The 17,358-nt window shown below is 34.0% G+C and overlaps 1 protein-coding gene across 1 annotated transcript; it reads left to right on the forward strand.

The window, feature by feature from the left end:
* The first annotated feature begins 138 nt into the window (after positions 1–138).
* LOC131640381 (spermidine coumaroyl-CoA acyltransferase-like) lies at positions 139–2,073 on the forward strand. Its single transcript, XM_058910781.1, has one exon. The coding sequence runs from the start codon at positions 182–184 to the stop codon at positions 1,658–1,660; it is 1,479 nt and encodes a 492-aa protein (XP_058766764.1). The 5' UTR covers positions 139–181; the 3' UTR covers positions 1,661–2,073.
* Positions 2,074–17,358: the final 15,285 nt, after the last annotated feature.

Consider the following 17,358-nt stretch of genomic DNA (forward strand, 5'->3'; position numbering starts at 1 on the left):
ATTATTATTATTATTATTATTATTATTATTATTATTATTATTATTATTACAGGGTTATTTTATTTAATAAAAAGATGTCTCCTCTCCATTAAAAAAAGTAAGATGCATATATCAACTTACAAATAGGTTTCTTAGTGTTGAATTAAATCCAACCATACTTCAAGAATTTCTATATATACATATGAACCACACCCATTTCACCTCAATTTCAATTCTCTTCATATCTTTCTCAATGGAAAATCACAAGACACCCTTTTCCCTTTCTCTTGATACCAAAAATGTTGTCATAGTAAAACCCTCCAAACCCACACCTTCTGAAATTCTCGCACTCTCCACCATTGACAATGATCCTAACATCAACATTCTTTGTCAAACCATATATGTCTACAAAGCAAATAAAAATTTCTCAAATGACCAAAAAGACCCCGCTTCTGTGATAAAAGAAGCTCTCTCAAAGGCTTTGGTTTACTATTACCCTCTTGCAGGAAAACTAACAACACTTGATGATGATGATGAAAAACTTGGAATCAACTGCAATGGTGATGGAGTTCCATTCATGGAAGCAAATGCGAATTGTGATCTCTCTTCACTTAACTATCTTGAAGGCATTGATGTTCCAACAGCACAAATGTTAGTCTTTGATAACCCTTCACAAGACCAAACTAGTCCTCACCCTTTGGTTTTCAAAGTTACAAAGTTTCTTTGTGGTGGTTTCACAATTGGTATGGGATTGTCACATAGTGTTTGTGATGGTTTTGGTGCATCAAAATTCTATAGAGCACTTTCAGAATTTGCAAGTGGAAAAAATGAACCTTCTGTGAAACCTGTTTGGGAGAGAGAGAGGTTAACAGTGAAAAAAACTACTCTTAAAAAAGAAGAACCATTTAAGTTTCTTGTAGATGAAACTTCATTAGCAACTTCACCTTTTTTACCAACCAAAGAAATCTCACATGAATGTTTTAACTTGAATATTGAAACTATAAAAAATCTCAAAATGAAACTAATGAAGGAAATTGATAGTGATAGTGATAGTGATAGTGATAATGTGATGAAGGAAAGTTTCACAATCACAACAGTTGAAGCACTTGGTGCTTATGTTTGGAGGTCAAAAGTAAGAGCTTTGAAACTAAACAATGATGGAAGCACTTTGTTTTGTTTAGCAGTAGGTGTGAGAAACTTAATGGACCCACCTTTGCATGAAGGGTATTATGGTAATGCATTTGTAGGTTCAAATGTGGTGTTAAAAGTGAAAGAGCTTAATGAAAAACCACTTTTTGAAACAGTGAAGCTTATCAAAGAGAGTAAAAAGGCTTCAATGAATGAAGAACATATAAGAAATTCAATGAACATGTTGGAGATAATGAGGAAAAGGAAGATTAAGGTTGAAGGAAGAGGTGCATCATTGGTTTTGACAGATTGGAGACAACTTGGTTTGTTGCAAGAGGTTGATTTTGGTTGGAAGGGTTCAGTTAATATTGTGCCTGTTCCTTGGAACATGTTTGGTTTTGTGGATTTGTGTCTCTTTTTGCCTCCAAATAATTTGGATCCTTTGATGAAAGGTGGAGTTAGGATCTTTGTGTCACTTCCTAAAGCTTCAATGGATAAGTTTAAGGAGGAGATGGAGCTTCTCAAGGGCATGAAAGTGGATGAAGATATATAGCTCCTAGATATAGAAAATATTGATACTTAATAAAATTTGATGCTTGTTTGTTTTCTATGAAGTTATTTTTGTTTTTCTTTCAATCTTTCTTAAAAGTCAAGTGTGCTATTTTTTTTCTTCTTTTTCAGTGAGTTATTATGATCTAGAAGAATAGGACACCAAAGTATGCAGATGGTTTTACTGCACTATATTAAAGGTTTTACTAATATCAAAGATGAGAGATAGCCAGTTTTTGATACCTCTAGTTTTGCATTTCATGAGTAATGAAGGTTTTTTTAAGACAATGAGGGTGTTAAGAAATGTTGCTTGGTGTTCTAAGATGCTACTTCAATGATCTGAGATATGTGGCAGAAACCAACTTTTAGATTCATCAAATGTAACTCAGATTTTCCATGTTTCCAAGCGTAGAAAAATATTGGATTCAACTCTTGTTTTAGAGATCACTTGCCTTTGTTTATGCTCCAACATCTTGGATACATGCTCGTCTGTCTGCGGTGAAAAAACAAATACACATGCTAAAAAATCATCATAGATAAAGAAAATAAGTATTCAATCATAACCAAAAATTCATAAATTCACCATTATAACCATAAATTCATAACCAAAACATAACTAAAAATTTAATTCAAAATGAAAACAATTTAAAAACAAGTATTCTAAACATTCAAAATACTATCAAATTCCATAAATGCATAGTCGTCTTCATTCTCGTTTTCGTCTTCATTCTCTTCTAATTCTTCGTCAAGTGGTCATCATTAATAAGATCCTAGGAGGAATATCCAAATCATCACCAACAACACCACCACTTATGACACCTTCTTCAACCTTAAGTATGATGTCTTCATATATATGTCCATTATTATCTCTATTCTCTTGTCATTCATCTTCAAATGGAATATCTTCATAAAAGCTATAAAATGATTTTCTAACTTCCTTCTTTTTGCCCAATTTTGAATTAATCATCACATAAACTATATTGTTCATAATTTTTTGCTTTGAAAGATTTATTTTTTTTAGTCTGGACCTAAATAAATTAAAATTTAAAACAAATGCTCAAGATTATTAAAATTTGAATTCAAGTTAAAATCTTACTCACCCTTATAATAAAGACATTCCAATTTCTTTTACAATCGCATGAACTGCAACTTAAACTCAACACTCGCATTACAAACCACTTAAATTCAAAATATGCACTTCCATAAGACCCCCCACCATTATGTTTGTGTGTTGGTTTTAAGTGCGAGCATGGCTAAATCACAACTAACCTTAGAACGATTTCCCACTCCAGAACCATCCTATTCAAACATTCATACATTTTGTCTACAACATTTCAAGAGCATAAGGCAAGACAGGATTAAGAAAATTTCCAACATCATGCAAAGGCCGGTATAGTTATTTATCCCATCTTTCATCAATAATTTTCCATATTGATTTGTAGATAAGAAAGAGGGAAATGAATTTGATTTGAAACAAAGTGTATAAATTTGAAAATTAAAGAAACGATAAGATAATTACCTGCTACCAACTCCTTTGAAGTTTGATTGAATCTTTTCTTTTACTCGGTCCATCTCTTCATAAATGTAACCCATAACTGACTTCTCATCTGAATCCACCATAATAAGCACTCTAATTAGGGGAAAAGCACCCCTTATGCAATACACAACATCTTAACTTGGCTAAACATGTTGATCTCGGATTAGCTCTTTATTTACAACTCTTCACTTTTCAACTTGTGCATCCAACATTCACCAACTTTCTCTTTTTGTGTGATAATAGTTGTATATGTTCATACTTGTATATTTATGTTTTCTTTTATGTTCGTGTAATTGTCGTATATATTTGTACCCATAACGTTTGTTAAGTGTTTTGGTTAGGACACTTTATTTAGGTTTGTGCGGTGAGACATCACCAAGGCATTACGAGAATATGTTACTTTTCGAGCACGTATTCAATAAAGGCGTCGAGCTAACGACGTAAAATAAGCGTTTGTTGGGAGGCACCCCTACGGTTGTAAGTTTTGTTTATTTTTCTACATATGAGGTATTTAGGTGAAGTAGAAGCAAGCTGGAAGACCTGTTGCTGTTCTGGTTTTTATGGTTTTTCCTATCATCGATTAGAAAGCTCATCTCGCTTAACGAGTGCAGAAAAATTCAGTTTTCTTGCATTCTGCCAGTGGGGTTCCTATTCCACTTGGTTCACTCCTTTTTCCCACTTTCACCAAGGCTATTTAGTAGTAGATACTAGTTTTATTTTTATAATTCTTTTATTGGTTGTTTGAACTCAAATTTTGTTTGTTAATTAAAGATTTTTGAGGTGATTATCCTAAGCTAAAGTGTTTTAATTTACGAATGTATGATAGGATTTTTTTTTAAAGTAGTATCATTCAAGGTACTCATTTATCGCTTTCTATAGCATAACATGTTTATGAAACTTTTCATTTGTACAATTATCATGCCATTCATTCTTTTACATTACTTGCTTGTTGATTGAATTGTTAGAACAAGATTTGTTCTGATCAATATTCTTAGTTTTGATGATAACAAGGATATGAATTTTGTGTGAGATAATGTGGTACTCTAATACATTGCAATTTCCCTTTCAGGAAATATATAAAGAGTATGCACAAATCAGCGCTCAGAAGCTTTGTCTCAGAAGGTTCAGCATGCAACATCAGAACATGGTCTGGCAAGACATCAGAAGATGATCAAGGCAGAATCAGAACATGGGTCTATGGAAGCATCAGAAGAACTTGAGTTCAGAAGCAGAAGCACTGAAGTTCTCATGGTATCACGCTCAGAAGCACTTCAAGGTCAGAAGACAAGAAGATGCTATGCACCAAACTGTTTGACTCTGATGATATTCAAACGTTGTATACACAAACATCAGATCAGAAGAAAGTACAGGTGGCAGGCTACGCTGACTGACAAAAGGAACGTTGGAAGCTATTAAAGGCAACGTCAGTAGACACAGCGTGAACAAGGCTCGAGGTAGTTGACAAAAGCGTGAAACATTAAATGCAATGTTTTACGGAATACGCAAAGCATTAAATGCTCCCAACGGTCATCTTCTCAAGTTCCTATAAATATGAAGTTCTGATGAGAAGCAAGGTTACCAATCCCGAATGAACTTATTCTGAAAAACTTGCTGAAACGCTGTTCAACTCAAAGCTCAGAAACTTCATCTTCATCAAAGCTCACTACATTGCTGTTGTAATATATTAGTGAGATTAAGCTTAAACGTTAAGAGAAATATCACCGTTGTGATTATAGCTTTTCAGAAGCATTGTAAAACTCTTATTTGATTACATTAATTTGTAAGTAACTAGAGTGATCAAGTGTTGATCAGGATACTCTAGGAAGTCTTAGCTTGTGTCTAAGCAGTTGTAATTAGAGTGATCACGTGGTGGTCAGGATACTCTAAGAAAGTCTTAGCTTGTGTCTAAGCATTTGTTCCTGGAGTGATCAGGTTGTGATCAGGATACTCTAGAAGACTTAGTCGTGGGCTAAGTGGAAAACCATTGTAATCTGTTGCGATTAGTGGATTAAATCCTCGGGTGAGGTAAATCACTCCGTGGGGGTGGACTGGAGTAGTTTAGTTAACAACGAACCAGGATAAAAATAACTGTGCAAATTGTTTTTATCGTTCAAGTTTTTAAACTACACTTATTCAACCCCCCCCCCCCCCTTTCTAAGTGTTTTTCTATCCTTCACGAATCACTTTAGTTCCCAAACCATAAATGTGATGAAGCTTTCCATTGTTCATATATGCTGGAGGCCATAATATTTGTTTTAACTGGATTTTATTATGCTTAATCTTTTGTTTATGTTGATTTTATAAAAGCATGAAAAGGATCAAGGCATTTTGTTTCATTCTGAGCACAACCACCTTAGCCAAATAGTCAATTCACCTTGTGAGTGTATGAGCATTTGTTAACCTCCTTTGAGCTTTTTGTCAACATCCATGTTATCTCTTGAACTTCTATGCTTGCATTTAGTTCACTTATTTTTGTATGTATGTTGATTATTTTTTCTTGAACCCTCAACTTTGTGTTATTGTATGAATTTTTACCTTGCCTTAGAAAGTAGGAAGTATTCATATTATGATGCGGCTGAATTCAAGTTAGGGAGAAAAATGATTGTGCATTTGTGGTTAGTTGCTATGAGGTTGAAAAGAAAATAAAAAAATTTGAAAAATAAAGAAAAGAAAAAGAAAGAAAAAAGAGAAAAAGTTTCGAAAAATAAAAACAAAAAGAGTATGGAATAATTTTGCTAATAAGTATGGTGCTTTGGTTGTGACAACTTGGAATAAGGAAGAAGTTTGATTGGAATTATGTTGTTTGAACTTGTGTGAGTTAATCACTCCCTTAGGTTTAGGCAAGTATTTGTTTCGATTAAACTTAAGACTTATCCCTTGTTTGTTAACCAAGCCACATTATAGCCTTGAAAAGCCCTTGTGATTCTTGCTTTTGTATCTTCAATGTGATTTTTGGATGAATGCATAATTTAATCTTTTGTTTGCAAGATTGTTAGATGAGTGTTAAAAGTCCTTCACCTTTGTGTGTTCTTCATCCATTGAAGAATTTTTGCTAGGTTTGATTCATGATGTGAGCTTGTATTGTTTTAGAATGTTTTGTATGATTTTTGTACTTAGGATTCGTTTTGCTTACATGTTGTCATCGTAGGATAGTGGTAAGTATTTACTTTGTTCATACGTTTTTGTGTTGAGCCATACATTTGTTTTTGGTTTTCTAAACTTGTTGATTCACGATTCTTTGGTTTATTACTTTTGATTCTTTGTGTTATTTGACATTGTTTGAGGACAAACAACGTTTCAAGTTGGGGAGAGTTAGATAAGTGCCAAAATATCGTTATTTTGAGTATATAATTGTGGCACTTATCGATTATATTCATTATGTTTTTATAATAAAATCTCAAATTTTATTTAAATATGTGCATACTTCATTTTTTGATTCATTTGTGTACCGATTAATAGTTTTCCATTCTTTTTTTAGGTATTCATGCATATTTGGAGCATTGAGTAATAAAGGACAAAGGATAAGCTTCAAGAATGCAAATTTTACTAACTAATCAAAACATAAGGTTCAAAATAAGAATGCTAAAATCATAAATTTTGTTGTCATTTAGTTATAGTTAGATAGAGAATTGAATAAGTTTTCCAACACTTCGAATTGGGCGCAATTCGGAGTTACGGTTCTCAAGTTATGGCGAAAACAAAATTTGGTTTTTTTCTGCTATCGCTTAGCGAGCTAAGATCACTAAGCGAGATTGCCTGGGACAGTATCTCGTTAAAAGGGTCAAAAATCACATTTTTGTAGGTTATGTTTTAGGGTATTTGTTCCCAACTCATTAAACTCTAATTTTTAGGTTAGATTAGGTTAGAAAACAACTATGGAGCTTGATTTGAATGATTGGAGATGGATTGATTGTCTAATGCAGCAGACAAACTAGGATATTTTCGATTCATTTCTCTCCCTCTTTGTGTTTTCTCTTATAGTTGGGTTTTGTGTATGTATTTACTTTTAACTCATATATATTTGCCGTCCATGGCGTTATATTAAATCTGCTTTACAAATCTGTGTTGATTGTTTTCTTGGATTTTTGCTTTGTGCTTGGGGTTTTGGTTACTTTAGAGATAAACTTCTTGAATCCTTATCTAGGATGATTATCTGTTAGTTTCTGAACTCTAGAGATAGATTTAGAGCTAACAATCACTTGTGTATCTGTCCTTAATGCTTTCATGTTTGAGTGACGCGCGAGAGATCGCCGACGCGAGAATACGGATGTTCTCGCAACTTTGCATTAGAGATAACCTTGGTTGTGATATTGTCTTGTAGGTGCTTCAGAGATGAATAATGATGTGAGAGATACGTGATGACATTGACGAGTATCGTAGGTTGTGTATAACTGGTCGATAAGTTTAAGTTTGTGATAAGTAGATTATATGCAAAGCTTGATAAGTCTTTTCTTTCTGAAGAATGAATTCTTTTGTATTGATATTTACTTTTTCATTTTTATACTTTTTACCCATTCAACCATAGTTCGAAACCATAGAAACCGTTTGTGGACCTCCGATTTTTTTTAATACCGGGCCATACCTCTGATCTGTAGAGATACGTGAACTGACTCTTTTTTGTCGCTTAATGCTTTCGCATTTTGAAAATTCACAGAGTCGCCACCGACCTTTTATTTTATCCAATTAAGGAAAGGTTTATAAAAGACACAGAAAAAAGACCTTTAAGAAATTCTGGGTAAGGGGGTAGGTTATACAAAGGGAAGGTGTTAGCACCCTTTGTATCCATGGTTATCCATGGGCTCTTAAGTTTGCTTAGCTCACTTGTTTTTCGATCACTTTTCAATTGCTCTGAAATTGCTCATATGTGGTTTCAAATACCTTTGTAAATTGAATTTTGTAATGATCCGTGTGTGGATGTATACAAAATGCTTGTTTATCTTTCGAAAGATGTTTTGAAAAGAACGTTAACTTTGTAATAATCCGTGTTTGAATGTATACAAAGTATTGTCTTTTTTGAAAGTTTTTTTTGGAAAATCAACAGTGTATGAGAATTTTGTTTGTTTTGATTTGAGCAAGCAAACTAGGAGGTCTACCCTGAGTTGTAAGGTCTTTATCCTATTTCCTTTAAAAATCTATCCTTTCACCGGATATAAAAGCAAGGTTCGATTTTGTACTCGAAACAGTAAAATTTGACTTTGATTTTGAAAGATTGAAAAGGATTACCTGAAGAGGTGCAAGTGGGATTGTGATTGGATTCAGATATTTTATCTTTGAAGTTAGTGATCTAACGGTTCAATTTTATCTTTGACATACACGCAGTTTATATGTGCTGGGAATTAAAATGCGGAAATGTAAAGTGCGGAAAGTAAATCTACGCTATTACATCGATTGTGCGGGAAATGTAAACTAGCCTATTTACATGAATTTGACATCCTATACATTTATCTAGGAATTTTAAATTGCAAGAAAAATAAGAGGCATGTTTTTGGATTTTTTATGATTGATTTTAAATTAAAATTAATGCATAATTAATTAAATTAAAATGAAGAAAAAAGATGAAAATAGATTTAAACCTAGAAATAAGTTCAAAAAATATGTACAAAAATATTTGTCAATTAATTTTAAAACAAAACTAATTTTTTTGGAATTTTTGGAAATTGATTTGAAATTGATTTAAGTTAATTAAAACATAATTATGCAAATAATTATACAAATAATTAAAACTCAAAGATAAAATTATTCAAAATATGTACAAAATTAGTTTATAATATATAAACAATATTTTATATGAAGAACAATTTTTTTTGGGATTTTTTGATTGGTTAGAATAATTAAAAAGCAAATATATAAATATATACTAATTAATTATGCAAAATATTGAAATTTTGAAGAAAAATAAAATATTTTTATTTCATAAAATAGTATATTATTTTAGAAGTCTAAAAATATTTTTTGTGTATTTTTTGGATTTTTAAAACTATTTTTAATTAATTTAACAAAGAAATTAAATAAAATAGAAAATAAAATAGAAATAAAGGATACTGATCCTGTGTGGTTGGATTGAGAGTCCATGATAAGGATGGTTTGATCTGGCACGTTGGATTATTCATTAAATGAGATCAGGTGGTCCAGATGGTGAGGCACGTGGTAAAAGCTACACCTGCGAAGCACAGAATCAGAGGACAATTTAAAAAAAAACGCGCGCGTCTGAACCAATGAGGTGGGGACACCTCATCATCTTCAACCTCTCGCCAGGGCCTTTTACAGCGTTTTTATGAAAAAAGCGCTATAGTAAGTGAACCTCAAACCTGCAAAATAGCGAATAGGGGTAAACATGCAAAGAAGTTTGGCGCGATGGTTCCATTCGTTTCGTCTTGTTCATGCGAATCTAATGGTGCTAATCAGAACTTCTAATTTTGCCTAATTTGGAAAGCCCTAAATTTGAAGCTATGAACCCTAAAATGGTAGTTTCGTTTATACGTGTCCAAACTTCAATTAAGTTTCCAGAAATGATCTACACCTCAAACCAAACTCAATAGTATGTCTACATCTTGTTAAACATGTGTGAATAACCAGATACGAATTGATTTTAGTTTGAACAAATTTTGACCTGTGTAGCTCGATTCAGTGAGCTTCAAGGCTTGTAATTGATTGAGATAGTTTCAGTGATGTTTAAGGAAGGTATATGAATGCTTAGTTTGTATTGAAATGGACTGAAATTACAAATTCGAATTTGAGTTTTTCTTTGGATTTTTTGAAGTGACTACAAGTGTTATATGCTATGCTATGCTTCTGGTCTTGCCTCTCCTTGTTTGCTGAACTATGATAGCTTATTTATAAGCTATGTGTGCTTAGAATTGAGGCTAACTTGCAGCTAGTTGCCTTTGTTGAAACTTTGCATTTTTTAATATAAAAAAGCTTGAATTCTTGACCAAGTCATCTTGCCTTCAATGCACCTGCCTTGTCCTTCAATTCTCTGCAGAAAGATGAAGATTCTTTGAGGTGAGTCATGCTTGATTTGTAAGCTACCATTATCCATGCATTTTTCTTTTAATTTTAATCTTAAAGTAAGATAAAATCATGCAAAAAATGGATAAAAAAGGTATGGGCTTAGTCTTGGTCGTGGGAGGCCCATAGTAACATGGAAATGATGTTTGAATGCTGAAAACTTGGCCCCATTTGGAAAAAACACATTTTTGAGCAATGTTGATTTCATGCATTTTCCCAAAATTTAGCCAACTTCAACAAGGTGTAAATCCTTCAATTTTTGTCATATGAAGGAGATCTTGCACTTTTTGGAAACCTCAAAGAGTCCTCTAACCAATGCCTTTGGTCTCATGTCAAAATGATTTTTGAAGCTCCTTGTGTGTCCTTTTGAAAAAAGTGTCTTTTTGTTGACTTTGAAAATGACCTGTAATGTCTTTGGTCATATTTTTCAAATGGTGAATCCAATGACCATGGGATCAATGGCATTTGAAAGATAATTGAATTTCCTTCAAAACAAGCCTTGGTTTGAATTTTTTGGATGAAGGATGGGAGAGTTATGATCAGTCAAAGTTGAGTTGACTTTTCAGGCAAAAACCCTAATTTTGAATCTTAGGGTTTTGTTGATTTTTGATCTTTCCTTGATGAATTATGATCATCCAATGATCAAATGATGAATCCTTTGACAAAATATGGACTTTGACAAAAAATTTCATTTTTGATTGTCTGTTGACTTTTTTGGTCAAACGGGTCGTCTGTTGACCGTTTGAGCTGCTGACGGTGCGTCTGAGTGAATTGAAGTTTGAAAATTTGTATGATGGTACTTTGAGATATATGGATGTGTATGAAATCCATTTGAGCTCTCAAAAACTTGTTGCTCCTGTAAAAACAAGAAAAACCTTGATTAGGGACTGTTTGTGTAGGAGACAGTTAAGCGTACCTGATTTTTGTGCAGCGTTGAGTCTCTGCTAATCGCGTGATATTCAGAAGACTTCTAGAACAAAAATCTTGGAATTTTGAATTGTGAAAGATTGATTTGATTGATGGTACAAAACACTGAGAATTGTACTGCCAGCAGTTTGGCTGTCAACTGACTGTTCAGGTATTGATGTAGCAGTTAGAGTGAAAAATCAACAGTCAAAGTTAATTTTCTTTTTTGTTGTTTTTTGTTTTATGTTTTATGTGAAAAATGAAAGTTTATTTACATGACTTGTTAGAAAAACACAGACATAATAAATAACTAATGTTTACTGTTACCAGTACAGTCTGAGTTTCCTGATTTTGCGCCTGCAAAAAGATTTAACTCTGTATCAATTATGTCAGTACTATTTATCTGTAAATAAATAAATAGCATGTGTGAAGTAATAAACAGTATTTGGCGTTTGCGTAAGAATAAATTCAACTGCAAGCCAAATTACTGTATAAGAAAGATTCTAAAAACTAAGTATTTCATATGTCAGGATATTTGTTGAAATAAAAATCCATGATTATATGAGACCCTTAATTTTCAGATTGGAGTTTTCTTGAAAAATATGTGGGCAAATTTTGGGGTATAACACCGTTGAATGACATTCTACATCATTCTCTGTTGACACGATAATTCTTGGATAAATATTTCTGAAATTTTTGTTGCTTGCCGCTATACAGCTTCAACAACCCTTAGTGTTTGAACTTGCACCACTAAATCCTAGTGATCAACTTTAATTAAAAAAATGAGTGATGTTGAATTTACAACTCAGCTAGACAAACCTACAACTATGCCAAGTTACTCAAACATAATGTGGTGTACATAATATAACAAGGACTCTTGTAAACCTAACACTCTATGATCTTCAATGTGAATGTCTTACTTCCAATGCAAGTTTGAGCTCTTATATAGCATAATGATTCTGGGTTTTTCTTAATGGATATTTGATTTGATTTTGTCCTGAAAAAATGCAGAATTTGTTGGATATTATTTGTTTCATAAATCTCTCCAACAAGATATGATTTGTTTAAATTTAAATTCAAACTTAAATCTCTATTTAAATTTGAATTAATATTCTTCAAGCCGTTAAACAAATCACTTGGTAATATTGCTAAACCAATAGCAATACAATTTTATCCAAACTTTATACATTTATACATTTACCTAATGCCAACTTTTTTGGTGACTGGCGCCTTCTCCTTTGGGATACATACCACATAGAGGGGTTAATGTTCAACTAAGGGCATGCCACTATGGGGTTGATATTGTGCATATCATCCAAGTAAATGGAGAAGTGATCGGGGTTAGATTTGAGGCAATTCATGAGATTTCTTTCCGAGGGGTTAGAGAGATTAGCTCCTAACTTTACCCTTCTGGACGACTATGAATTCACCATCAAGAATTGATCATGGGATCTTCATTCTCACTTCGGCTGAGAGACTGCATTCATTGTCCTTTTTGTTTTTGTCTAAATGCACATCAAAATCCGTAATGTTGACGTCCAGCTAGCGTTGATTGGAAAGGCTTGCTATTTTAACTTTTCCCTTGTTGAAGATTAATCGCAATCAGATCCTTTAGTATTTTTTCATGTATTTGACATGCTCTTGTTAAGTCATTGTCGATGGTTATCGAACCATCATGAGTATTGGGGTACTTCATCTTCAGGTGGATGGTAGAAGCAACAATGTCAAAAGTTGTGAAAAAGGGTATATCCATGATATAATTTAAACACTCTTGCAGGGGACCACCAAGAACTGTATGTGTCGTGTCCTCACATCTCATTTCTCCAAGCGAGGCCATCAACTCTATACTTTTCCAATGGGTGTCACAATGTTATTGAACGCATGCAGACGAGTGCTCGCACAAGGCGAGAATATCCTTCTTTTCAACCCTAATTCTTTGAAGAGACCAGTGTACATGATGTCACATGAGCTTCCCTCTTTGGTCAAGAATCATGATACTTCGTGATTGGCTATACTTTTTGTTATTAGAAATGGAAGTACCTCATTATGGATATCGCCCTCCTTTTTTTACCCATGAACCCTAGAATAGGTATCTCGTCTTTCGATTTCCCTTCTTCGCCTTTCGTTTCTAATCTTGTGGCATGTCTCTTTATGGTTGTCATGAGTGGTTCTTTCAGGTGAAATAACCTTTAAGTTATTGAGGAGATGGGGGAAATGGAAAAGGAGAAGAAGTCGGAGTTGGTAAAGTGGCGTTGTGATGAACAGTAACCGAGTTTCTTTGAAACTAGTCATTGTTGACGGTTATGAAAACTCGCAACAACCAAATTGGTTACCAAGAATAGTTGCGACGGTGCAACTGAGTAGATCATAGGAATTTGACGTTATATTTCATAAGAAGAATCAAGAAACGTTCCCATAGCGCCATTGTAGCGGGGAAAATCTGATATCGAAGCCATGGGATTGACTCGAATCAATATTTCGTTTGAAATCGCCACCGCGCTTTATTTTTTCAAAGGAAAAGGGTAAAGAACGTAAAACCCAAAGTTTTGTTTTTAAAACAAGAAAGAGATCTCAGGTACGGGTGTTGATTATATGAGGGGAAGGTTTTAAGCACCCCTCATATCTGTGGTACTCCACAGGAACCTTTTTGAAAATCTGTGTGTGTGTGCTAAAAAAGGGGTTTGTTTTATTTATTTTTAAAATAAGTTCGGCAAAGCGTTAAGCTTTGGGCCTACATACCTCCTCGGTGCAATGGAGAAGTCAGAGCTAATGTAGTTCCGCTTTTTTGGGAAAACGTTTTTTTAAAAAACGAATAAACACTTTATCGTCGTCGGAGAGAAATACTCAGCCATTGATCTTGAGCATGAGAACAAACGAGTTCTTTGCATCGCAATCGCAAATGAAAGAAGGGCTCCAACTCGGATAAAATCGACGAGTATGCCACTAGCTCTCTCACGCGGAAAAGATCTCATTATATCAATCAATTTCAAAATCGTGGGGTATAACCACTCGTTTCGACAATTAACGGTGTCTAAACTTTTGAAGAAAAGCCACTAAGGGCGAAAGATATTTTTAAGAAAGAGGTTTTGAAAAGGTTGCAAACATAAGAAGGTTTTTGAAAAAGGGAGAAGATTTTGAAAATTTAAGAAGGGGAGGAGATGAAGAGGCTATCCTATTGCGTAAAATAAAAGCTAAGGAAAGAAACGGTCTAACCGAAGAAGAAGCCAACACTTGACATTATGAGTCAAGGTAGATTTCCCATCCTTTGGAATTATCAATACCAACACATTAACACTTGGGGGATCCAGATGAACTTATTGTCTTAGCACCACTTTCCATTAAGCACATTAAGATTCTGACGAAAATCGGGCAGAGTAACGGCTGTTTTCGGGTAAAATCCTTATCTCAATGCCTTGGAATTAACCATCAAGGGCTTTCAAGGAAATACCTGCACATACAAACAGACAACAATCCAATGCCAGACAGACAGAATAACAGCAGAGTAATAACAGAATAAGAGTCCAGAGGCACTAGGTCCATAAGTCCGAATCTCCAAAATGCTAGGGATAGTAACCAATAGTCCAAAAGAGAGCCTTATGTGTTTTTTAGATTTTTGTTGTTTATTAGTGTTTTAGCATAAAAGTAAAGTATGGTCCAAGTGGACAAAAGAAAAATAGCGGAAGCATAAACATATGTCCAAGTGGACAAAGAGAAAATAGCGGAATGTAAACGTCCAAATGGACAAAGAGAAAATGGCGGAATGTAAATATGATGAAATGATAAAATAAAGCGATAAAGCGAGAAATATAAAGAGCGGTATAATAAATGGCGGAAATTAAAGTTAGTTGTTAGATGTTAAAGATAACCATCTTGAAACTTGTCAAGTATGTTATCAAAGTTAGTAATGAAGATCGATGGTGAGTGAATGATGTACTCGGATTTAAGGTCAATGGAAACTTATCAGAAGCTTGATAAAATCATAGCGACTACACGATAAATTTCCATAAGTCATAAATCAACCGCATACAATTCTCTTCCATATTTGATCTTTTATCGAGTCGGGACAAATGTAGGAGAACTCTCCATGGATCAAGATCATCAATCAAAAGAAATAAGAAGGAGAAGAAGAAATGATCTAGCCTTTATCAAGAATCCATAGAATTCTCAAGATATCAAGACTTTCATCGATCAAGAGAAAATAAGATGAAAAAAGATAAGAATGAAAACAAATTGATCTAGTCTTTATCAAGAATCCATAGAATTCTCAAGATATTAAGACTTTCATCGATCAAAAGGAAATAAGATGAAAAGATAAGAATGAAAACAAATTGATCTAGTCTTCATCAAGAATCCATAGAATTCTCAAGATATCAAGACTTTCATCGATCAAAAGAAAGTAAGATGAAAAGATAAGAATGAAAACATAAAAGATAATCAACTCACACTATCATTAATATCATTCATCCATTTTGGTGGATTAGGTCATTTCAAACCTATCAACACCCTAGATCCAATGATATTAATGAAGTGGAGGAAGTAGGAAGCCAAAACAAGCATAAAAAAGGCAAAAAAACACATTCTGCCAGCAGGAAATCGATTTACCTCTGTAGGAAATCGATTTCCTGAGTGCGGAGTTCAAATTTTGAAAAAAACTAAGGTGGAAATCGATTTCCTACAGAGGGAAATCGATTTCCTGCACACAGCATTCAAAAAATCAGCATTAGGAGGCATAAAACTTGACTTAAGCAAAGATACAAACACCTTATGATCACATATCCATTGGAGCACGAATTTTCCATCAATTCACCATCAAATAGGACCAATATAGCATCAAAGATGCATCACACACAAGCACAAAAGAATCACATTATGATGGATGAATAAAGATGAAGAAAATTACCAAATCATGCACAAAACTTAGATCTACTTCAAGAATCACCAACACAAATCTTGATCTCTCAACAATTGAAGAAAAAAGAGTGAAATGGATGGTGGTTTAGCTCAAAGTTTGTGAGGTTCAAGGTGTGACTCACAAACTTTATGAAAGAATAAAGAGCTTTGGTGAATTTGGTAGGGATGAGGAGAGAAATTGCAAGGGGTTTTTTGGCTCTCAAAGCTTGAGAAATGAGAGAGTAGTGGGCTCTATTTATAGGATGAGAGCAAGAGTAGTGGTAATTTGGTCTTTTTGCATTTGGTAATTAGCTTGTGTTTAATTGGTAATTAAAGTGGCAATTAAATGGTAAAAAGTGGTAAAATGGGGTTTAAGTGGGTTTAATGAAGGGGTTAATTTTGATGAGGTGGAAAATTGGTAAAATGATCAAAAATAATCAAAGAAAAAGGTGCCAAAATGATGTCAAGCTTCCCTCCTTATATTTTTTGAATTTCGCCTTAAGGAAATCGATTTCCCCAGGAATGAAATCGATTTCACTCTGTTCCAGAAGAGAATTTGGCGCAAAATACACTAGGGAAATCAATTTACCCAGGAGGGAAATCGATTTCATGCTGTCCAGAATGTGATTTTGTTGAAGATTGCTGCAGGGAAATCGATTTACCCAGTAGGGAAATCGATTTCATCAGTCAAAAATGTGAAAAATGCCTTGTTTATTGCATGTCTTGGCTTGGTACCTACAAAACAAAAGCCTACAAAGAAACAAAGCAATATTTTTGGTATTTGGGTTAGTATAATATGCATACAAGATAAACAATCATTGGTGCTTGATGGTCCCTCTTATTGATGAGGTGAGTGCAACACCATAAACAAAACTTCCAAGTGAAGCTCTTGATTAGTGATTGGGATATGAATGATATAGGATCTTAGGGTCAAAAATTGGGGTATGACAGCCATTATTCAGGTGAGGAAAATGAAATGTTGATTTGCTGATGAAGACCGTCGTGGAAGCTCTCTGGCACAACGAGGAGAGTCTTTGGTAGGTGGAGAGGGGTGCACTTGCAAGACGCTCATATTGGTAATGCCTATATATAGACAACAGTTAGAACCACCTCTATTGACTGTGGTGTGGAATACGGACCACCGTTGGATTGATCCAAACGGCAGCAACGAGTGTGGTGCATGGTTCCAATGCACGACTCCTTTGTGAGAGTCTACCGGTTTATGCATGTTAAGCGGGTGAAACTTTAGATTGAGCTTTTGAATTAAGCTGATCTTATTGGACCGTATGGCCCGTCGAGAAGGTTTTTTTTTTTTTGATAAAAAGAGTTCTTTTTTTTTTTGATGGAAAAAGCATTTCATT

The sequence above is a fragment of the Vicia villosa genome, unplaced genomic scaffold, assembly GCF_029867415.1.
Source record: "Vicia villosa cultivar HV-30 ecotype Madison, WI unplaced genomic scaffold, Vvil1.0 ctg.003089F_1_1, whole genome shotgun sequence".
NCBI classification, from domain to species: domain Eukaryota; kingdom Viridiplantae; phylum Streptophyta; class Magnoliopsida; order Fabales; family Fabaceae; genus Vicia; species Vicia villosa.